This window comes from Eschscholzia californica, unplaced genomic scaffold (genome assembly GCF_041429995.1).
Source record: "Eschscholzia californica isolate CP2 unplaced genomic scaffold, dmEscCali1.0.p SCAF_1, whole genome shotgun sequence".
Taxonomy (NCBI): domain Eukaryota; kingdom Viridiplantae; phylum Streptophyta; class Magnoliopsida; order Ranunculales; family Papaveraceae; genus Eschscholzia; species Eschscholzia californica.
In genome coordinates, this window is record NW_028238198.1 from 76,435,188 (window position 1) to 76,458,940 (window position 23,753).

General features: G+C 35.4%; 2 protein-coding genes across 2 annotated transcripts; one reads left to right on the forward strand and one right to left on the reverse strand.

Moving 5' to 3' along the window:
* Window positions 1–3,473: 3,473 nt before the first annotated feature.
* Window positions 3,474–5,758, reverse strand: LOC147569281 (B3 domain-containing protein Os03g0120900-like). Its single transcript, XM_086655752.1, has one exon. The coding sequence runs from the start codon at window positions 5,090–5,092 to the stop codon at window positions 3,890–3,892; it is 1,203 nt and encodes a 400-aa protein (XP_086511878.1). The 5' UTR covers window positions 5,093–5,758; the 3' UTR covers window positions 3,474–3,889.
* Window positions 5,759–22,165: 16,407 nt separating this feature from the next.
* LOC147569282 (peroxidase 5-like) lies at window positions 22,166–23,714 on the forward strand. The gene is made up of 4 exons (XM_086655753.1): window positions 22,166–22,523; window positions 22,608–22,799; window positions 22,942–23,104; window positions 23,199–23,714. The coding sequence occupies exons 1-4, from the start codon at window positions 22,305–22,307 to the stop codon at window positions 23,606–23,608; spliced, it is 984 nt and encodes a 327-aa protein (XP_086511879.1). The 5' UTR covers window positions 22,166–22,304; the 3' UTR covers window positions 23,609–23,714.
* The last annotated feature ends 39 nt before the right edge of the window (window positions 23,715–23,753 follow it).

Consider the following 23,753-nt stretch of genomic DNA (forward strand, 5'->3'; position numbering starts at 1 on the left):
GCTTCTCTGTTTACCTTCTTCCCCCAAAACATCTACCAGTCAAATAGAAATATAGAGAAGTAATAGCCCTATTCAGAATCTAATTAGGTCAAAAAGTGATTATACCATAGAAATTTACTCTTCATGGACTACATAATAACTTCAGCGTTAAGCCTTAACTTGAGAGTAAAACTCTTCAAATCAGAGTTTGAGAGTAAAACTCTTCAAATCAGAGTTTCATTAAATAAATTTGAAGTTCTTAAGCAAAAAAAAAGGACTGAATTTTCTAGTCAACTCCTCTAACATGAAGTAATCTTCCATTAAATCTATATATAAATACACTCTCTTCTCAAGAAATTTTAGTGAAACTCACTTCATACAAGTTCAAGCATAAAACCCAAAGTCCAAAAGTTTCAAATAAAGTCAAATGAAATACCAATGGAGATTACAATCATAAGAAAGTACTCAAGTAAATAGAAATCAATAGTCTTATAGAAATCCAATTTCAAATGAACCGAAATGTAAAAATCAAGCAAAAACAAATTTAAGGTCAAATTTATCATATAAACGTCCGAATTTTTTTTGATGAAAAGCTTTGAAACAGCTTCACTTCGAAGATTAACAAACAGATGATTAAGGAATTGAAAGATAGAGCCTAAGAAACCAATAACTCAGTAATGGTGGGGATGAGAGGGAGAAAAAGGATACTAACCCTAGACACGCAGTTGGCAACTGTTGCTGAGAGACATTTTTTTGGGATTTCCTCTGTCTTTTGTTTTCTTCTTTAAAATTTTGAGTACAAAGAGTGACAATGAGAGAGAAAAGATGGAGAGATATTGCAAAGAATTTGAGGAGTTTAGGAAGTTGAAACAAATTACTAAAAGAAATTTATAATTGTTATGTCCTAGTCAGATACTCAGATTATGTTTTTGTCCTAGTCATATTACTTTGTATTTATTATGTCCTAGTCACATTGATCTATTTTGTATAATAGATATATATGTGTGAGAAAGAAAAGAAAAGAAATGAAAAACACACATCAAGATATTCAACAAAATTTTGATAGAGAAGAGAAGGATGATCACCCATTTTAAGTTCAATCTCAATGCATGCATGATTATATGCAAAGATCTAGAGTAGCTAACTTCTTTTTAGAACTTTATAGGATACACATATATATTAATGGATTATAGTATAATATTGCTAAGTTGGAAGTTGCTGATAAAGTTAATCAATTTAATATATGTATATATAATTATGAGAATCTAGGCATATTCACTTTATATATATACTCCTTTTATGCGGTTTGGGAATTTATGAGCCCTAGTGTAATATTATGTTTAACTTTTTCTTTTTCTTCTTGACAGTGGATGAAACCATGAAAAGTTTTCTAACAATAAAAAGTCAGGATTTACCCAGTAAAATCTATTTTATAAAAAAATCTTATGTTTATTGTCATCTAACTCAAACTAATTAGTGGAGAGGTCCTAAACGGAGGAACGTGTTCGTTAACTTCTATTTTCAACTACAGGTAGGACTTAAGTATTAATTCTCAAGAGTTGGTCATGATAAAACTTCTACGTCCGTGTAAATTTATTCACAGATGCAAACTAAGTGTATTTTTCCAACAATGTTTGTGGACCACCAGTCATCGATTTGATTGTCAAACATTTGTAACCTTCTGATATAGATTTCAACTTTTGGGTGAACGACAAAATTCAATATTTTAACCATGGTAACATTAATGTTGGAGATAGATAGAGTAGGGATATTGGACGAAAAAGTTCTCTGCTAAGGAGAAATTGTTGCTAAATGGGTTTTTCTTTATTTGAAGCACAAGAAACAAAAGACAGCTTTAGCAACGGTTTAAAACTGTTGCTAAAAACGTTTTAGTCAAAACTGGTTCACAGACCAGGATTGAGAGCCTGCATTATAAAATCTGTCTATGAAATTATGAGTCCACAAACTAGTAAGTCCTGTAGTTTAGTGCTCATTTAATAAACATAATTAAGAACACACTAGCTAGTAATCTAGGGTTTACTTTCTAACATGATAAAGTAGGCAAACCCTGTTAACAAGATTTACCTTTGAAATCAAATCATTTTTACCTAAATGAAAACTTAACCTTCTGTACTAAATCAAGAGATGTATAAAGGTAAAGCTTACTAGTTCATAGTTGCAAGTTCATTGTTTTCGGGTTCTCAGATGCACACAAGTGTGTCATAGTTGAATGAAAGTCTTCCATTATTCATGATTAACCTTCATGGGTGTAATCAAGCTATACCAGCTCCATCTTCTTCTATACAGAAACTCATTCAATGATACTTATATCTCATAATGTTTAAACTTTTAACAAGTTTTATCAAGAGACGAACAAATGACTTAAGTCGAAAAAACAGTATAACTAGCAATTGCTTAAGTAACAAACACACAAGCATTAGAATGAATCAATATTGATCTTAATTTGATGAGTAGAAGTAGTTACCAATACTACATCAAACAGATAATAAACATATGAACAGATTTTCATGACAAAGCGTATAATTCGAAACTCGGACGACAAATTGAAAGACGACAAATTGAAAGATTAAGCTATAATCTGATTGCAGTTATACATAGCAAATGCATAAAATATATAACTACATGTCTACATGGTCTAGGAAATGAGTATTTTTCTTATACATGAAGTATTGGGATGATCAAATGATTTGAATTGTACATAAGGAATAGCAATTATACGTTTTAGTGCGAGGATATCCCGATTCATAATAAAATCTCATACTCTAATATTCTTCCGACCATGATTAATTCACACCTCAACTAAAACGTAACTATTGCCAAGTTCGTGGGGTCGCAAAAATGTTCCAAGTGTTTAATTATCTCCCTTCGTCTAGACTATAGGATCAATTTCTACTTAGCCTACATGGGGTTTTTTAGAGATAGGTCAATATGATAACACTTCAATGAACATTTTTTTTTTTTGATGAAGTACTTCAATGAACATAAGTAACACATAAATGGAATGTTGATATTCAAACACATTCCTCAGATATATATCGAACAAAATGTATATATAAATTTAACATAGCAATAGGAATTAACATTTAATCCTATGACAATTTCGATATATTCTTATATTAGAAAAAAAAAATACGCCCTAATTTTATCAGCTTTTAAAATTAGGTCTCAGAAACTGAAAGAGGTTCATGAAGAGAACTAATCAACATAATTTTATAGCATTATTAAAGATTCAAGAAAAACAAGCTACCCTAGAATTAAAAAGGGTTAAGTATAGTATTAGGGATTAGGAAAACTTTATAAAGGAATATGAAAATGAAGGAATACAGACTCCAAACCTTTTAATTCCTGTAACTTTCTTGGCAGATCATCCTGACAAAGAGGCGGCTATAACAAATATTAATTAACCTAACAAATGTCATGATTCCACAACTGTAAGCATTATTATTTGCATCGTCAAAGAGAAAAGAGAGATTGCAATGTAGTTGATAATCAAGCAAAGATGAACAATTTGGGGAATTTCAAGCTCTTCAATTTGAAACCTAAATAACATCATGAAATAGTCTTATATAATGATCTATATATATATATTCACCTTATATATCTATATGTATATAACATAATGAAAAATGAAAAAGATCACAATTTGTGATTATATTAGCACCCCAAACAACTCCCAAAACCTAGAGGTGATTCAAACTAGTTAACCCATATGCTCATTCTATACATTGATGATAAAAACCCCATTACTTGTATGATTTTGACTAAACTAACCTTAAATCGGTGCGTCCAATCTGTGTTTGGAAGATCATTGTACAGAAAAAAATACATAAATTCATATGTAATTCAATCATATACTATTTCTTTGTTGTGCTTGATAAATTATTCTCTCTTAGATATCTAAGTCGAAAGACAAAGGTTGTCTTACTCTTTTAGGCAACTCAATTGGGATTGTTGGAAGTGGGGCACCATTATAAACCCTTAACTGGATAGGAAGATCAGAAGGATCAATATTCTGATGAATCATATGGGGATTATGAGCAAGAGATGATGAACCCATTGTTGTATTCATTGGTATGGTTCCGGTCGATGATTCATGAGGTTTATCTTCCATTAATATAGGACATTCCAAGTTCACCCCAAACAACCTAACTCTCTTAGCTGCAGCTTTACCATGGACCACCGGCACCGACTCGAAAACCATTGGTACTTTATCTTCACTTGCTTGTTGCACTAACCCAACTTCTTGTTGGGTTGTTGATGATGATGGTCTTAAGTAAACAACTGAAGAACCAGAATGATTTACCATATTGTATCCATAGGAGCTAGGACTAGATGATGATGATGATGGTGAGAAATGGTAGTGATTTGGGTGCTGATTTTGAAAATGAGGATGATAATAATGTGGATGTTGATCATAAATCAATCGAAAATGTTCTCGTGGGATCGATGATGAGACGGCTAATTCAGTTGCCCCTTGTGGATAAAGTAGTCTTCCCCATGGAACTATTGTTCTTGGCAAGGATAGAAGATTTGGTTGGAATGGTAAACTACTCAGATCTAGTGGTTTGGGTCTTCGACTCCAATCGATGAAAAACCTATCTTTAACCGATTCACTGGCACCTCGTTGGAACGAAACAGTATCACCAGCGTCGAGCTTTTTGTCCTTGACAAACCTACTCCATCCTTTAGTCATGACATAACTTTGGCTACTATTCCAATAAGAATACCTAAATCTCCATGGTTTCCCACTTCTATCTTCAAAATTTAACAATAAACCCTTTTCATTTGCTGTTGAATCTAAAGGGAAATACTTCTCAGCATGTTGTTTAGGTATAACTAGTCTGTTTAGTTTACCAACATCACTTGGTGTGACTACTTTATCAAACATGTGTTCTCTTTCAATACCAACCATTTCATCAGTACTGCCATGGAGAAACTCTTCTTCTTGAATGATGTTGTGGGGAGAAGAAGATGAAGAAGAAAAGGAAGAAGTGAAAGGTTGTTTATTATGGCCTGTACTTTCTCTTATTACCTCTTCTCCTTCTTCCTCATAGAACCCACCATTTGATTTACCACTTTGAACAAATTCCATGACTACCCACCTCCAATTTTACCTTCTTTTAGTGGATCCAACAACAAAAATTAAAAAGAATAGGATAAGATAAGAAGAAACTTGCACCTTAGGGACTTCCAACTTTTTGGGGGTTTAGATTTTTGCTTTGGAACCTCTCTTTCTTAGATCACCTTGTTAAATCATACAAAGTAGAGAAGAGAGAGAGAGAGAGAGAGAGAGAGAGAGAGAGAGAGAGAGAGAGAGAGTAGTAGTAGTAGTAAGGTGCTTCTCTTAGTAGTATGAAGGTTGTTGTCTTCTTCTTTGACCCAGAAGAGTAGAAGTCCCACAGTAAGACAAGCCTTCAAGAGATTCAAAGGTAGGACTACTTTTAAGAAGGAGGTCTGCCCTAATTACTTGAAGCTTCTCTTTCCTTATTTAACAGAAGAAGAAGAAGAAGAAGAAGAAGAAGAAAAAGAAGTTTGGATGAAGAACAGACAGGAAGTGATTAGAGAGAGAGAGAGAGATCTCAAAAGGCAGTTGTTTTAGAGAGAATGAGCTAGTGAGTGATAGATTGGTTTAGAGAGAGAGAGAGAGAGAGAGAGAGAGAGAGAAACACCAAAAAAAACATTTACCATATTGATCTTCATCTGGTTGGTAGAATTGACTATGAACTAATAATGTTTTAGACAACAGTAAAACAGATTTTGTAACGGTCCATTGTTACTGTTGCATTTAGGGTACAACTTTAGACTCTTTATTAGGTTTCTACAAAATAGAGCATAAAAAACGAATGAGTAGTGAAACTTAGAAAGGTGTACCCAATATGATAAGATTCCTATAGTTATTGAAAATTCGAAATTTTTGTTTAATTACCAACTCATTTTCAAAATACCCCCAAAGAGAAAGCTCTTGTGGGTCATTCAAAAATACAAGACAATGTGTATATGTTGTGTTTATGTAGCAATGACTTTTGTAACTTGAGTTTTAATTCTCTTTGCCATTTAATCAATGTTCTAATCGATATATCCCCCGGAGATATAATTTTTTTTTATCAATGTTAATTTAAGTAATGGCCGATGTTGAATCTTATTTGTGCCCCCAATAATTGATTATTTGGTTTAAAATGAAAGGAATGAAATCCTCATTTCGATTCATGTTAGATCATCTCCAATGCAACACTCAATCTTAGAAACTCTGAGTGTCACATGATTTTAGAATTTTTTCTTAAAAGTTCTCTTCAATGCAACATGCTATTTAGATCTCTAAGATGACGTGTCGAGGGGGAATAGAGATATCTCAAATTGCCCGACTCATCAACATTCGATTTTCAACCAATAGAAATTGATCTTCTATATTTTCTAAATAACTAATTATTTATTCACAAAAATAACTATGCCACATAAGTAAATAAGATAAGTTTAGAGTTTTCCCAAAATCAGACATTCTCTTTTCTAAGTCGTCCCTTCTAACAAGACAAAGATAGAATGTCTAAGCCAAGAAAGGAGGTATAGGGTGAGATAGAAGGGGTTGGAAGGCTTTCAATCAACTACGACACCAAGTATTGAGATACGTGTGTAAACACGTGATATAAGAGGCGGATCAAGATAAGAAGATCCGACGATCAAGAAAAGTCCGGATATACTTGAAGATACTCGAAGATAAATTCCGGATATACTTGAAGATGTTCAAAGATATTCCAGAATATATGAAGATACAGAAGATTTAGTTTCATATATTCAAGATATATCATATAATTATATTTAGATAAATATTGTATTCTTTCCTAAGTTTAGTTAGGAAACTTAAGAAACTAGAAAACCCGAATCACTCTATAAATATGAGTTGGGTTATATAGAGATTAAATTATCGAGTTATGTAACCGATCAAGCCCACATACAATTGTATGTAGTGAATATTAATAATGAAGTTATTTCTCTGTGGATGTAGGTCTTGTGCATCCGACTGAACCACGTTAAATATTGTGTCATTCATTTTATGTTTCTCTATCCGATTATATATTAATCGTGACTTTATCATATCTCCAATTATTATATAATCGTGATTTTAACATGGTATTAGAGCTAGGCCCACACGTGTTAGGCTAATCACGTTACACGTGAGGGGCGTGTGAGAATAGTCCCACTTGGGAGAAGGGCTATCTAGCAATCAAACATATAATGTCTAGCAATCAAATACTCCATATATTAATCGTGACTTTATCATATATCCAATTATTATATAATCGTGTTTTTAACATCAAGCTCGAAGTTGAAGCGGTATACAAATCAACCGTTACCAGGAAGGATCTTATTATTAAAGTATACGTACCGGCTTGTGACCGAAGAATTGCCACCGTCTCTTAACTGACCGATTTCTTGCTATGCCGAGAGATATATAAAAATTAAACCTATAGAGATTGACTTTATCTTCTCATGTTAAAGTTCTAGGTTATATATTTTATTTTCTTTTTAAACTGTATGAAATCAATTCAAATGACCAAAGAGCTAGAGAGAAGGAAAATTAACTAGAGAGAGATAATTACCTTAGAGCGAGAGGTGTATGGTGTTGGCTAAAACCTTAATTTTTTTATTTTTTTAATTGAGATATTATATCAATGACGATTTTAATATTTATCATTTTAATATTTTACTAAGAATTTAATCTATAAATATTAAAACAAAACGTTGGGAGAATGAGAATCACAAACTAATTTTCCTTCTAGCCTCTAGGTTTGCTAATAGTTTGCTATTACCCTATTTAGGGAGAATCTCATTCCCGAATGAACAAGATTCTCATGCATTCCCGCTAGTCGAACAATATATAAATAAATTTTTATTTTTAAGTTTGAAAATTTTATCAAGTATTAGCATCAATAACATCCTGCCATGGCTCCTGATTGGGGACTTCAATGTGATTAGATTTTCATATGAAAAAAACAAAACCTCTTCCAGGAATAAGCACATGGATAGGTTCAATGAGTTTATATCAGCTCATACCCTTGAAGAATTCCCGCTCTTGGGTGGATCATTTACCTAGTCAAATAACCATGATAATCCCACCATGACCAGAATAGATAGAGCCATATGTTCAAATAGCTGGAACTCCCTACTCCCTCACTCCACTCTTCACCTTCTCCCTAGAACAGTCTCAGACCACTCCCCTCTCTCTTAAGTCCAATGGACTAATTCAGCATCCCCACCCATTTAGGTTTGAGAATTTTTGGCTTAACCATGACTCCTTCTTTTCTTTATTGAAGGAGAAATGGAATTCTTTTTCTTTTGCAGGTCCAGCAAGTTACTCCTTTGCTAAAAAGCTTCATTGTCTTAAGCCAATTTTAAAGGAATGGGCAAAAACAAAATTCTACTCACTTGAAGAACAAATGAAGACCTTGACAGGGCAAATAGATCACTTCAACAAGAAAGAAGAAAACAATTCTATAGATCAAGAAGAGATGATAGAAAGAAGAAATCTTATTGAGAAATCACAAAAGTTGGCTGCTGACCTGGAAATGAAATGGCATCAGAGAGCTAAAACTATATGGATTGCGGATGGTGATAGAAACACTAGATTTTATCACACTATGGCTACCCACAAGAAGAAAAAAGGGCTTATCAAGTCAATCCAAATTGAAAACAACATTGAAACTGATCCCAAGAAGATTGAGGAGGCTTTTGTGAAACATTTTTCTACTTTGTTCGCCAAACCTTCTTCTACTCCTGAGTGGCAATCAATGCCTCCATTAACCTGCCTTTCTCATGAAGATGGGATGAAGCTTGAGCAACCAATTCAAATCTCAGAAGTTTTGGAGGTTATAAAAAATCTGAAAAGAGGTAAAGCCCCTGGCCCTGATGGCTATACTAATGAATTCTTCGTAGCTTCATGGGAGATCATCAAAGCGGACTTTATCGCCATGATAGCAGAGTACAACAACATGGGTTTTACAGATTGGAGACACAACTGCACCTTTATTACTTTGATACCTAAGAAGGAAGTGTCTATCCTCCCAAAAGATTTCAGGCCCATTAGCTTGATCAATGGCACTCATAAAATTTTTTCAAAAGTTCTCTCCAACAGACTGAAACAATATCTTCCCCTCCTAGTTTCCAACAATCAAGGAGCATTTGTAGCAAATAGAAACATCTTGGATTCCATTCTCATCACCTCAGAGATAATTGATTCTAACACCAAAACAAACCAAAATGGGATGCTAATCAAACTAGATATAGAAAAAGCTTTTGATAATGTGAGATGGGATACTATTGATATGGTTTTGGGAAAAATGGGTTTCAAATGGAGATGGAGAAGATGGATCAGAAATAGCCTGAACTCAGCTCACTTCTCCATCCTTATTAATGGTAAAGCATGTGGCTTTTTCAAATCTTACAAAGGTATTCGACAAGGAGATCCCTTGTCACCATTTCTCTTCATCCTAGTAGGAGAAATCTTTTCCTCACTCATCCATGAAGCGAAATCTAATGGAAATCTCAAAGGTCTTAAGGTGCATAAGCAAGGAACAGAGGTTAGTCATCTACAATTTGCAGATGACACCATTGTCTTCATTAAAGCAAAAACAGAATATTTTCACAGTCTTATTGGAATTCTTCATGATTTTGAACTACTAACAGGGCTAAAGATCAACAGAGATAAAAGTTCAATTATTGGTTTGAATTGCTCCTTAGAAATCATCAAAGAAGCTTCAGATATCCTCAAATGCAACCCAGAATCTTTACCTTTCAAATATTTGGGGCTCCCACTTGGTCTTTCTTCTCAAAGCCAAGATTTTTGGACCCCTGTGTTAGAAAGAATGCATAAGAAGTTAGCGTTATGGAAATGCAGATTCCTCTCCAAAGGAGGAAGGCTAATATTAATCAAAAGCACTCTATCATCAATTCCACTTTACTACCTCTCTCTTTTCCTCATGCCAGTCTCCATCAGAAAAAAGATCGAGAAAATTATTAGAGATTTCCTATGGGGATCATCTGACAAGAAGAAAAAAAAGCATTGGGTAGGATGGAAAAAAATCTGTATTAGTAAGAAGTCTGGCGGATTGGGAATAAAGAATTTAGAGCTGATGAACAAAGCTTTAATTGGGAAATGGATTTGGAGATTCGGAGAGGATACTGACTCTTTATGGAAAAAGATAATCTCAGAAAAGTATGAATACGCAAGCAATAGATGGTTCCCTCAAAATCAAAATCACAGTAAAAGCAAAGGCCCTTGGAGAAAAATATCTTCTCTCACTCATGTTATTCAAGAGCTTACCACATTTACCATCAAAGAAGGCAACCACTCTGATTTCTGGCATGATAACTGGACTAAGTCAGGTACTTTCTTCTCCAAATTTCATTCGATTTGGAAAGTCTCGAAAAAAAAAATATGCCTCTATTCAAGAATGTATGGGAGGTGAATTCAGAGAAGATAGATGGAATCTCCACCTTTCTAGACCCATTAGAAACTCTGAAATGAAGGAGCTAACAGAGCTTCTCTCTGCAGCAACTATGGCTACGAGCAATCTTGCAGCCCCTCATGATTCAAGAAATTGGTCTCCTTCCGATAAAGGTTTCTCTGTTAATTCACTTTACAGAACCCTCGAGGAACAATCTAGTGCAATTGGTGATCCATTCCCGACATATTTCTGGAACAAGACAATACCATCTAAAGTATCTTTCCTCATTTGGTCAGTCCTGCACAAATCTTTGCCCACTAATGATAGACTCACCAAGCAAGGATCCTATAATCCCAATAGATGCTCTATGTGTAAAAGAGATGAAGAATCATCAAATCATTTGCTTTTGCACTGTTCTTTTGCCTCTGAAGTTTGGAAAGAATTACTACTACAAGAATGGAATGGTTTATGTCATTTGGATATTATCCAACTAATCATAGATTGGAAACCAAAGAAAGGAATAGATAGAAAAAGTTCCTTGATTTTATGCATTCCTGCGGCAATCATATGGAATATATGGATTGAAAGAAACAAGAGGATGATGGATGATTTGTATGAGAAAGAAGCTACAGTCGAGGAAATTATTGTCCAAACAAAAGCTTCCATTTTCTATTGGAACATCAACCAACCATGGAGAAAGAAATTGAACTTCTCGAACCTAATTACAAACTGGGATGCGTTAATTAGGCTTTGAGCCATTTGTAATCTTCTTTAGTCACATTGTTGTTTTGGGTTTTTGTGAAGTTAGTCTTCTCATCTAACTTCTGTAAGCTTTTTTTTAATCAATGAAACTATTCTATTTCTTCAAAAAAAAAAAAAAAAAGTTTTATCAAGTTGAGTGAAACTAGATTAATTAATTTTTGCAAATTCTTATGGCCCCTAGGCATCCACCTAATTTAAATGTGACTCATGAGCACTACCTTAAGGGTTGTTAACTTGTTGAACAACTAAAAAAGGTTAGTTATTTAACTACGTGTTATTTAAGAAATTTATTAGATTAGTATTGTAATTAATAAGAGCAACTAGGTTCTCTAATTATTATATAAAAATTTTAAGTTGTGCAAAACTAGCTAGACTTCCAACTAAAACCGCAAACTCAGAGAAGAACAAAGATATTAAAATAATGATTAACTCGAAACACAAAAACCTATCTTGTTTGCTAAATTAAAGAGGATGGAGCTACTTGTTTATTAAACTCGCAAGGTTGTAAATTTGTTTAAATTTCATATATTGACGGGGACGCATAATTCTTACCAAGTAAACAATGTTCAAATCCTCATCCCATCTCCCTATTCTATTGTCATTTTCCTCTATGTTTGAGCACCATTAATTAGACTTTAGGGTTTAATGATGATATATATATGCAAAGAAACGCGTAAGAAACAATAATTTTGAAGTGGGCATGGACATCTTATGATTAGTATGCAACATGTAGGTTATGTCCCTTGAGTGCCGATTAGGTTTGAGTAAGAGGAGTAGATATAAACAAATGAGACCCACTAAATACTCTTGATATAGACCAGCCCCCTCCGGCCCTCCCTACATGTGAAAAATGATGCCTGAATGAGAAAAAGTCAAAATAGACTGACTAAAGTAAAGACTAGTTGTATTAATCAGCTTTTTATGAAAAGAGATAACGGTACCACATAGAGTGAGTCAGTCACATCAAATAATAGAGAAGATCCGGCCGTTAACAAATATTCCATGTTGATCTCACCCAAGTTAAATGTGGGTGACAGAATTAGGACGCTATAGGGAAATGGGTGAAAATCAATTAATGCAGCAGCCTTTTGATGGTGAAGTAACAAAATTAGGTCACTCAGGCCACCTGGTGGCAGAGGTAGTAGACCCACCATAGAAGAAGGACCAGGACAAGTTGTTAAAAAAAACTCATTTGGATTCTAATACAATCTCTATTTTTTCACAATAGTTGCTAATATTGTAAAGCTTTTCCAATTAGCTAGAGATGGACTTTCCATAACATTTTATTTGGTCTTCTCGCAAGGGTCTCCCTGCCCCTCTCTCTATATATCATATTGTTTTTGGTGGGTTTCCATATACTTGTACAGTTGTACATTACCAACTTGTGTTACCACGTTATGAACTTGTGTTATATCATCTCGAGGATCTGACACTGATAGGGGTATGGACCGAACTGTGCCACGACGTTTTGTTTTAAGCTCAAATATTGCTTTAATGGAAGCATGGGAGGTGAATAAGCATAGGAAGTAGCTAGGTAGGGGGGAGTAGGGTTAGGTGCGGCCACCATAACAATGGGGACCATTCATTCAGATGGACCACTTATTTCTAAAAGCACCCCCAACAGCACCACCACTACTCTCCCTAATTTTACAGATGGTCGCTATCTTATCAATCTTCTAACATAATAAGCCTATAATTATCTCTACTTTCACCCTCTGTTCTGGTGGTATAAATCTGGCCCTATTAAGGGGTAGGGGCAGCGGACCTGAGAAGAACTAACTACCTAATGACGGGTCGGGCTGGCTCGGTAGCTTTACTCGTTTGTATAAACCGTCTTCTTTATTAGTATTTCTTTCCAAAAATGGGAAGATTTTGGATTAGACATTATGAGTCATTAACCCGATCCCGAGGCGAAGAAGAAGAGACATGACAAGTGTCAGGCAAATTGAGATAATTCCAGCGCCAGAGTAACAAATTGTGCAGTTTTTGTCGGCCTGCATCATCATCGTCTCTCTTTCTCTCTCTCTCTCTAGAAATTTAAAAGGAAGCCTGCAAAGACTGCACTGCCCCCACTAGTGCCACCACCTTCCTCTCTCAGAAACCGTTGGGGGGGAAGACAGTGTTGATTACTACTCCCTTTTTTAGCTACTTCATCTCAGAAACCCCATTGGGCGGGCGGCCTACAATTATAGGGGGCAAGGTTTGGGACTGTTCAGTCCTAAAAACTTAAGCTATGCCTCAAAATGAAACATAATTCAAGACCAATAGGACTGGGCAGTTCCATAATACTAGACATCTCGATGAATAAACACCTTTCTTTTTTTTTATAAGTGATAAACACCTATTGAGTTATGTAGTCAAATTGTATTTGATTGACTCAGAGAGAACCCTATATGGAAATAAGATGGCTACCATAGAGTAGAGGCACACAATATCCTTGTGTAGCGCCCCAAATCCCAAATCTCAAGCTACTGCCTTGAAATCGAAGATTGGAGACCTTCAAACTGGATCCACGAGCAACACCTACCATGAGTGCACAATAATTACCTGAAAAACAAAATAGCTGGGTTAAAACCCAACTGCAGTAGATTTCCTCAAACCTAAGTCTCGGGTAGGCAAGCTCAATCCCCAATCAAGGAAGCATTGCATTCATATTCATTATTGGCATTATCTGAAATTTAACGGTGAATACTAACATAATATATCAGATTTATCCAATCCCTCTCGAAATTAATAATTTATGTCCTTTGATTAACTATTAGGTTTTTCGGTTCTCGTATTATTTTAATCTAATACTAACCCTGATAATACAACGATCTTTCCTTTTTTTTTCAGCAGATAGAAAATATCATGCCTTTAACTAAGGTAAACCTTTATGGCCACAAACTTGACATATACGTCGACAAACACATTATGTCGAAAGACACAATCATCAAACTCTCGTTCAGGTATCTCAGACCAATACACAACAAACATTGACTCTTATCAAGAATTACAAACAAGCTCACCATACAATTCAAGTCAACAACACATGACAAGTCAGAAGCGATGATGCTCATAGTAGATCCTCACGTGCATCGCAATCTCAAACAAGCAAATAAAAATAATAATTAACAAACATAGACTCACCACTAGAAGGTATCTACCTAGGAGATACATTGCCTAAAGAACAGAAACCATGTGAATTATCTCAATAAATTCGTCCATCGGAGACTGTTCTGACACCTTGTACAAAAACAATTGTAACTCTTCACTCGGAACTCGGATTAACAAACCGTTTGAACTACTAAAAAGTAGACGAACATACCTCTATAACCATATAAGAATCACACTTAGATTCATTATATATCTACACCAGATTCAATTTTAATATAAACCGACGTGCAGTAGACACTGTTCTGACACCTTGTACGAAAACTATCGTAACTCTTCACTCGGAACTCGTATTAACAAACCGTTTGAACTACTAGAAAGTAGACAAACAGAACTTTCCAAACATATAAGAATCACACCGAGATTCTTCATATATCATCACCAGATGTAAGTTGAATTTAGACCGAAATACTGTCCTGTCTATATGTTTTATGAAATTCTAGATAAAACTAATCTGTAAGCCATTTAATCGTTATTTCATGTGATTAACAATACTATACCTATCATGGAATAAATTGAAAGAGCCTACAAAAAAATTAGGAGATAGGAAATCTACCTCTTTTCGCCTTAGATGACTTTAAGACCACAACCATGGCTTGTTCTCTCACTAGAGAAATCTATTTCCATCACTTTTCTTCTTTATTCCTCCTTCCTTCACTAAGGAGCGGCTGCACCCTCTTTCTTTTCTATAGGGTTTTCTCAAAAGTGAAGAGAAATAGGGTTTTTAAACCCACCAGTATTTAATCTAAACAAAACTGACCTAGACTTTTATTATTTTCACCCAATTTGGTATGTCAAGAAAATAGGGGTGTTACAATCTTCCACCCTAAAAAGAGGATTTCGTCCTCGAAATCAAACATACCACAATCACAAACAATATGCAATCAAGTGTAGCAAATGCTAGGACATAAATGTTATACAAGCACAAGAAATACAACTCAACTGAAGTCAACCTGTTACACGGTTGAAAAGATTCATACAATACAACTTCCCTTTTGGAGGGGCATAACCAATTTTGGGGTCCACGAGATAGCGTCACTTACCATTCGTGTTTGCATCGTCTTAAACCTCTCAATAGACAAAGGATACCACCCAAAAAGGGGATCCGTGCAACACGAGCACAGTGCAACACGAGCACTTTACATATGAGCAGGAGGCGAGCCAACCTCTAGTTGGTAATTACTTCTCAAACTAGAAGTATGTGGTCCACAAGAATGATCTTGTGTTTGCATCGACTTAGACCTCTTCATAAACTATGGATACCTGCCAAAAAGGGGATCCGTGCAACACGAGCACATATGAGCAGGAAGCGAGCCAACCACCGATTACTTATGGATTACAATCGTCAATCCATATTTGAACTCAAACCCCTGGTCCACTAGGTTGTCCAATATCACATTGACAAACCCGTGTTTGCAATCGACCCACATGTCGAGCCAACCAGTCTTAGTTCAATTCATTACTTCTCAAACTAGAAGTATGTGGTCCACAAGAATGAACTTGTGTTTGCATCGATTATCCTGTCGAGCCAACCACCGATCACTTATGGATTATAATCGTCAATCCATATTAGAACTCAAGCCCTTGGTCCACTGGGTTGTCCAATATCAAATTGACAAGCCCGTGTTTGCAATCGACCCACATGTCGAGCCAACCATTCTCAGTTAACATTTTCTCATCGAAACAAATTTTTAAGTTGATTCATAATCAACTGATACACTATCACACAACACACATTCAAACAACCCAAAATCCCATAAAAGTAGGGATTTTCAGTACCCTCATGTATATCATAAATATATGTATTGCTACAATCACAATCACATAACTTAGGTTTGACATCACGGTCAAATAAGACATTTACTCGCACGCATCACAAACAAAAAGTACATCACATCAATAGCCATTATTCTTCCCATGGAAAATTTGCAATCACAATTTAGATTTCGAAAACACAAAGACAACTTCTTTCAAGTTTTCACAACAAAGCAATTCCAAAAGCACATTCTAGATTCAACCAGTTGTGCAAGACACTAATTAAAGTGTTCATAACAATGACGTGTCTAACGACGACAATCAAACCCACAATACAACCCTAGGACCACTAAACCTAGAGCTCTGATACCACTTTGTAGCGCCCCAAGCCTTAGCAGTTGCCGATATTGTCCCCGCTTTAACCACCCAGGCCCAAGCCCACACGGGTACGGGGTTTTGTTCTTGGCGAAGGCACCACAAGCCCACCCAAAAGACCTCGGTACTTACTAAGCTTGAGCTTACACATATATAGCCCAGTCTCTAGACACTCTTGTGAGCAATGTGGGACTATTACAATCCCCCACCCTCAGCGAAGAGTCGTCCTCGGCTCTGATACCACTTTGTAGCGCCCCAAATCCCAAATCTCAAGCTACCGCCTTGAAATCGAAGATTGGAGACCTTCAAACTGGATCCACGAGCAACACCTACCATGAGTGCACAATAATTACCTGAAAAACAAAATAGCTGGGTTAAAACCCAACTGCAGTAGATTTCCTATCTCCTAATTTTTTTGTAGGCTCTTTCAATTTATTCCATGATAGGTATAGTATTGTTAATCACATGAAATAACGATTAAATGGCTTACAGATTAGTTTTATCTAGAATTTCATAAAACATATAGACAGGACAGTATTTCGGTCTAAATTCAACTTACATCTGGTGATGATATATGAAGAATCTCGGTGTGATTCTTATATGTTTGGAAAGTTCTGTTTGTCTACTTTCTAGTAGTTCAAACGGTTCGTTAATCCGAGTTCCGAGTGAAGAGTTACGATAGTTTTCGTACAAGGTGTCAGAACAGTGTCTACTGCACGTCGGTTTACATTAAAATTGAATCTGGTGCAGATATATAACGAATCTAAGTGTGATTTTTATATGGTTGGAAAGGTCTCTTTGTCTACTTTCTAGTAGTTCAAACGGTTTGTTAATACGAGTTCCGAGTGAAGAGTTACGATAGTTTTCGTACAAGGTGTCAGAACAGTGTCTACTGCACGTCGGTTTATATTAAAATTGAATCTGGTGTAGATATATAATGAATCTAAGTGTGATTCTTATATGGTTATAGAGGTATGTTCGTCTACTTTTTAGTAGTTCAAACGGTTTGTTAATCCGAGTTCCGAGTGAAGAGTTACAATTGTTTTCGTACAAGGTGTCAGAACAGTCTCCGATGGACGAATTTATTGAGATAATTCACATGGTTTCTGTTCTTTAGGCAATGTATCTCCTAGGTAGATACCTTCTAGTGGTGAGTCTATGTTTGTTAATTATTATTTTTATTTGCTTGTTTGAGATTGCGATGCACGTGAGGATCTACTATGAGCATCATCGCTTCTGACTTGTCATGTGTTGTTGACTTGAATTGTATGGTGAGCTTGTTTGTAATTCTTGATAAGAGTCAATGTTTGTTGTGTATTGGTCTGAGATACCTGAACGAGAGTTTGATGATTGTGTCTTTCGACATAATGTGTTTGTCGACGTATATGTCAAGTTTGTGGCCATAAAGGTTTACCTTAGTTAAAGGCATGATATTTTCTATCTGCTGAAAAAAAAGGAAAGATCGTTGTATTATCAGGGTTAGTATTAGATTAAAATAATACGAGAACCGAAAAACCTAATAGTTAATCAAAGGACATAAATTATTAATTTCGAGAGGGATTGGATAAATCTGATATATTATGTTAGTATTCACCGTTAAATTTCAGATAATGCCAATAATGAATATGAATGCAATGCTTCCTTGATTGGGGATTGAGCTTGCCTACCCGAGACTTAGGTTTGAGGAAATCTACTGCAGTTGGGTTTTAACCCAGCTATTTTGTTTTTCAGGTAATTATTGTGCACTCATGGTAGGTGTTGCTCGTGGATCCAGTTTGAAGGTCTCCAATCTTCGATTTCAAGGCGGTAGCTTGAGATTTGGGATTTGGGGCGCTACAAAGTGGTATCAGAGCCGAGGACGACTCTTCGCTGAGGGTGGGGGATTGTAATAGTCCCACATTGCTCACAAGAGTGTCCAGAGACTGGGCTATATATGTGTAAGCTCAAGCTTAGTAAGTACCGAGGTCTTTTGGGTGGGCTTGTGGTGCCTTCGCCAAGAACAAAACCCCGTACCCGTGTGGGCTTGGGCCTGGGTGGTTAAAGCGGGGACAATATCGGCAACTGCTAAGGCTTGGGGCGTTACACCTTGTGATAAGTCTAATGGTGTGTTTGGGTGGCGGAATCATGAATCTGCGGATTCATGAGTCCTTGGGATTCATGATTCTACGGATTTATGAACCCAAGTAATATTTTTTGGCTTGTTTGGCAACTAAGAATCCTATGATTTATTATTATTTGAGTATTTTTAAACGTCTTTAGAAAAAATATGATTTTTGAAAAAGACAATGATTTTGAAAAAAATAATGATTTTGTAAAGGAAATATTTTTTGTTGATTTTAAGTTTGAAATTTAGGTTCATTAATCCAAAATCCTAGGGGTAGGGTGGGATTTTGGTCCCATACAAATTTTAGATTTAGGAATCCTTAGGATTCAAGAGTCCTATGATTTTTGGTAGCCAAACAGGCTAAGGATTCATAATTCCTACCAAATTAACTTTTGATAGGAATCCTACTTAGGAATCCTGCAACCATACACACCATTATGGTGTGTTTGGTTGCAAGAATATAAAATGTTTTCCACACTCACATTCAAGTCTTGAATGCTTCGGTCAATTAATTATAGCTCATCCAAGTGTTACGTGAAAAAAAAAACAAACGACAAACACTACTTTCTTACTCAATTTCACAAGCGACTTCCCAAACAATTGCCACCGTCTCATCTCTCTAACACACCATCACCGCCCACGCTCTCTCCTTCCCTCTTTCTCTAATGTTTTTGGTGAAGTACAATTTTTCTGACGAAATACAAAAGAAAAAAATACATGATCGAAAAGCTCAAAATCTAAACCCTAATATGAAAAAAAAATCACTAAAAAATAATAATACAAAAAAAATCCATTTTTTGAACACTTTTCAAAATGTTGACGACATATATAATTATGTTGTTAACAAGACAACCATATTTTTTCCATAATTTTATTTTTGCCCTTATATGTTGACAACATATATAGACATGTTCTTATATATTGTTAACAACATGTATAATTGTGTTGTTACAAAATGTTGGCAACATGTGTAATAATGTCCTGACTTGTTATAAAATATTGACAACATATGTAATTATGTTGTTAATAGCATATATAACGCATTAGCCAAAATATTATTTGTCCGTTAATGGGTGTGTCTAATACAAAGGATAATAACATTTTAATTTTTGCAAGAGACAAATAAAAAACTGCTTTAGTCTAAATGTTTCTGCCGAAAGCAAAACAAAAAATGCGGAAACCATTTATTTCTTCACAAGACAAATCGGAAAATGCTTTAGCCAAAATGTTAGTGTCAGTTTGTGTGTGTCAAAATGCAAAAGACAAAATGCGAAACATTTTTACAAAACAATTTTGAGCAAAAAATTTACAAAATTGTTGAGACGAAACTAAGATTTGTTCAGAAATTTTCAAAAATGTTTATGACGTTGATTTGGGCGGAAAATTTCATTTTGGGGGTAAAATTGTATTTTCACAAAATGAATCTTTTTACAATATTATTCAGCTCTTGGCCTAATTTCCTATTATCTCTCAAATTTTGGGTTTTGTAATTCAAATTTTAAATGAGAAAGGAGGTGGTGTTTCAAAAATATCACTTATATGTGAATAGAAAAAATGTACTTGGGTGTTGTGTTTATAACTCCACGTCTGAATACAATTATATTTTTTTTGTTGAAAGCCACGTGTGAATACAATCAAAGTACTCATGGGTGGAACCAAGATCTCATACGAGGCCGGGCAAGACTAAAGTCTATAAAGGAGAGTGAGAGTTGGAATCAAAATGGAAATGACTGTATATAATTCCCTGAAAACAACCATTTTAGAAGTTTAGTGTGAAAACCTAACATAGAATTGGTAGGAAAATCCTATAAGCGCTTATATCTCGGTGAAGGGCCATCTGTATTGCACAAGAATTGTGAAGCATCCCATTTTTACTAATTATGCTCGCCCTCAAATTTATCTTGAGAGAGACGCATTTGGAGCATCTTCAATGGGACACTCTAAAAATCTTAGTTGTCAACTGTCATAAAGATTCTCTTTCCTAAATGTCAATATATAGACACTCTAAACCTTTGTTGTTCTAATGGTGATCTCTAAAATACCTCTACTTACTATACATGTCACTATTAAATTCAATAGATAAAAATAAGTTAAAAAACAAGGGTTTTATTGTTAAAATTTTATAATGTCAATTAGATAGTTCCAAAGAGACACTCCAATTTTAAAGTGTCTCTCTTGAGAGTCTCTATTAATAAATGCCCGACGTCATCGTAGAGTGTCTAGTAGAGTGGCCATTGGAGAAGGTTTTTTAACAAAACTTGTATAAAACCTAAAGGACACTATAGATTTTAGTGTTTGAGTGTCTCATTGGGGACGATCTTAACACTTTCCCAATCACAAGAGGAATGGTATGGCCACACAAGGTCTTTAAGAAGTTTACACACTGATAAAGAAACACAACTTGAATTCATTTTTTTCTTTGCACCCGCCTGAGCCTAGTACTTGCCACATCTAAAATAAAATATAAAAAATAAAAGCGAATGGTCAGCGGCACCGGTTCCTATGCTGTGACGCTCTCATCTTCAACACCACCCTCTCCCCTACCAATATCACCAACACCCACCATCCTGTCCTTTTCAACATTCCCAACCACCATCGCGGTCATCCCCTCTTCATCTTCACGACTTCACCTCCTAAAAGAAACGAGACCTTTGAAAGGTCCCCTCTTCAAGCGACAAAGAAAAACTGTTTTATCGTCAAAGGTTCTGATATTTTTTCCTTTTATTATAAGTCCATATAAAGGTGGTGATGATGATGAAGATGAAGACGGTAGTGATGATGGTGGCAATGGTTGTAGTCGGTGAAAGTCCGTCACTCCGTGCGTGTTTTTAACAATCAATTTGGCCCAAATCAAGTATGATTGTGTAGGCATGAGTAGTGTAGGAGTTGAAACACTCAAACCATCACCCTAAACAAAGACTTGATGTCCCCAAGCGACGCGGAACCATCACAACCTTACCCTCTTAGATAAATGGAGCTATCATCTTTAAGTAATGTGGAGCCAACCCTCATGAACAGGCGACGGTGTTGATACACTTTAAAAATGTTATTTTTTCTCGGTGAATATATTTGTCCTATATGTATATGAAGACCGCAACTAAAAAAACGGAATTATCAAGCACATTACAGACATGTTCGAGCTGACGAATCCATGATCTCAAATCTTTGAAAAAAAAGACCATACGACTTCTTTGAAAAAAACATCATTTTAATTTCTTACAACCTCTGTCCAAAATCTTCAAGTCAACATTGAGATTCAATTTAATTTGTTCTTATTTTTGTCGTGCCCAATTTTGTATTTCCTCTTTTTGTACTTTTCCCCCAATTTTCAGCCTCTACGATTAGCTAGATAAAAAGTCAATCTCATAATATCAGATTATCAAATAATTTTGTATTAAAATCAAGTAATTTAACCAAATAACCCGATAATTTAGACCACAAATCAAAATCAACCCAACTGTTTTTCACTTCCCCTCTAATCACAATTTGCTTGATTTTAGTTTTAATTTGACAAGCAATTAAGACATTTATTGTTAAGTAATGGGGGATTTCGGCAACAACACCAACGACATTTCAGCCCTTGTTCTCTTCATACATTGTAGTTCGTTATGCAAATTTCACTATAAATAGATAACGAAGTTGTACGTTTATCTTACACCCTTAGCTAATCCTCGAAGATTAAAACTTGAAAACAATTTTTAAGCAAAAAAGAAACTATGGATTTGAACTATAACGTAGAAATATTTATAGTTATGGTTTTAAGTATTTTATGTTCTAGTGTTCAAGTAGAAGCTCAGCTTCAACTTGGGTTCTATCAATCTACTTGTGCTCCGGCTGAGTTTATTGTGAAAGATGAAGTTTTTAAAGCTTTTAATACTGATAATGGAATTGCTGCTGGTCTTTTGAGGATGCATTTTCATGATTGTTTTGTTAGGGTGAGATATATTTACTCACTACATTTTGTTCTATAGGGTTTAGATTTAATTCATAATCACTAAATGTATGTTTTTGGTCATTAGGGTTGTGACGGTTCTGTTCTAATTGACTCGACACCATCAAACACAGCAGAGAAGGATTCACCGGCAAATAACCCTAGTTTACGAGGATTCAACGTAGTAACTAAAATAAAAACAAGACTTGAAACTGCATGTGGAGGAGTCGTATCTTGTGCTGATATACTTGCATTTGCCGCAAGAGATAGCATTGAACTGGTAAGAATAAAACCATCACCTCACAAGAAAACCCATGAGTGCTACACTTTATACTGATATTCACTACAGAGAGACGCACATGTTACCCCCAACTAAATTGGACTTCAGTTTATACTTAGAATATTTTGTTACTTTTGGGCAGACAGGAGGATTTGGATACGATGTACCCGCGGGGAGAAAAGACGGAAGAACTTCATTAGCATCCGAAACAACAGACTTGCCACGTCCAACCCTAAATGTCAATCAACTTACTCAAAACTTTGCAAACAAAGGACTAACACAAGAAGAAATGGTTATACTCTCAGGTAAGAACTAAGAACATCAAACAAAACCTGGTAAGGATCTAAGATCGATTGTGTAACTAAAGCTAGTTAAATTATTTCTATGTAAACAAAACAGGAGGTCATACTATCGGTCGCTCTCACTGCAGTTCGTTCACTGACAGATTGTATAATTTTAGTACAACTACAAGTCAGGATCCAAGTCTAGACCAAAATTATGCAACACAACTGAAGCAGAAATGTCCACAAGGAAGTACGAATCCTAACTTGGTTGTGCCGATGAACCCATCTACACCAAATACGGCAGATGTGGGCTATTACGTCGATATTCTGGCCAACCGTGGGTTGTTGACGTCAGACCAGACTCTCCTGACAAATACAGTTACCGCTAATCAAGTGAACCAGTATGCAAGTAACCCTAATCTTTGGGAAACGAAATTTGTTGCTGCTATGTTGAAGATGGGTAAGATAGGTGTCCTGACTGGTAATGCTGGAGAGATTCGACTTAACTGTAGTAAGATCAACTAATTATTACTACTGTGGTGAATCTACTGAATGAGTTCAAGAATGTAATAACTAAAAGGGCCATAGTTCTAGCCTATTATATATTATCTATGAATAAAACTACCAAGTAGATATGAATAACTTCTACAAAGTTAGTCTATACTTATCC

Excerpts from the sequence above, each read along its gene's own strand:
- LOC147569281 (XM_086655752.1), bottom strand. The coding sequence starts at position 5,092 with ATGGAATTTGTTCAAAGTGGTAAATCAAATGGTGGGTTCTATGAGGAA.
- LOC147569282 (XM_086655753.1), top strand. The coding sequence starts at position 22,305 with ATGGATTTGAACTATAACGTAGAAATATTTATAGTTATGGTTTTAAGT. Across the intron at positions 22,800-22,941 it reads CAAGAGATAGCATTGAACTG|ACAGGAGGATTTGGATACGA; the intron begins GTAAGAATAAAA and ends ACTTTTGGGCAG. Across the intron at positions 23,105-23,198 it reads AGAAATGGTTATACTCTCAG|GAGGTCATACTATCGGTCGC; the intron begins GTAAGAACTAAG and ends TAAACAAAACAG.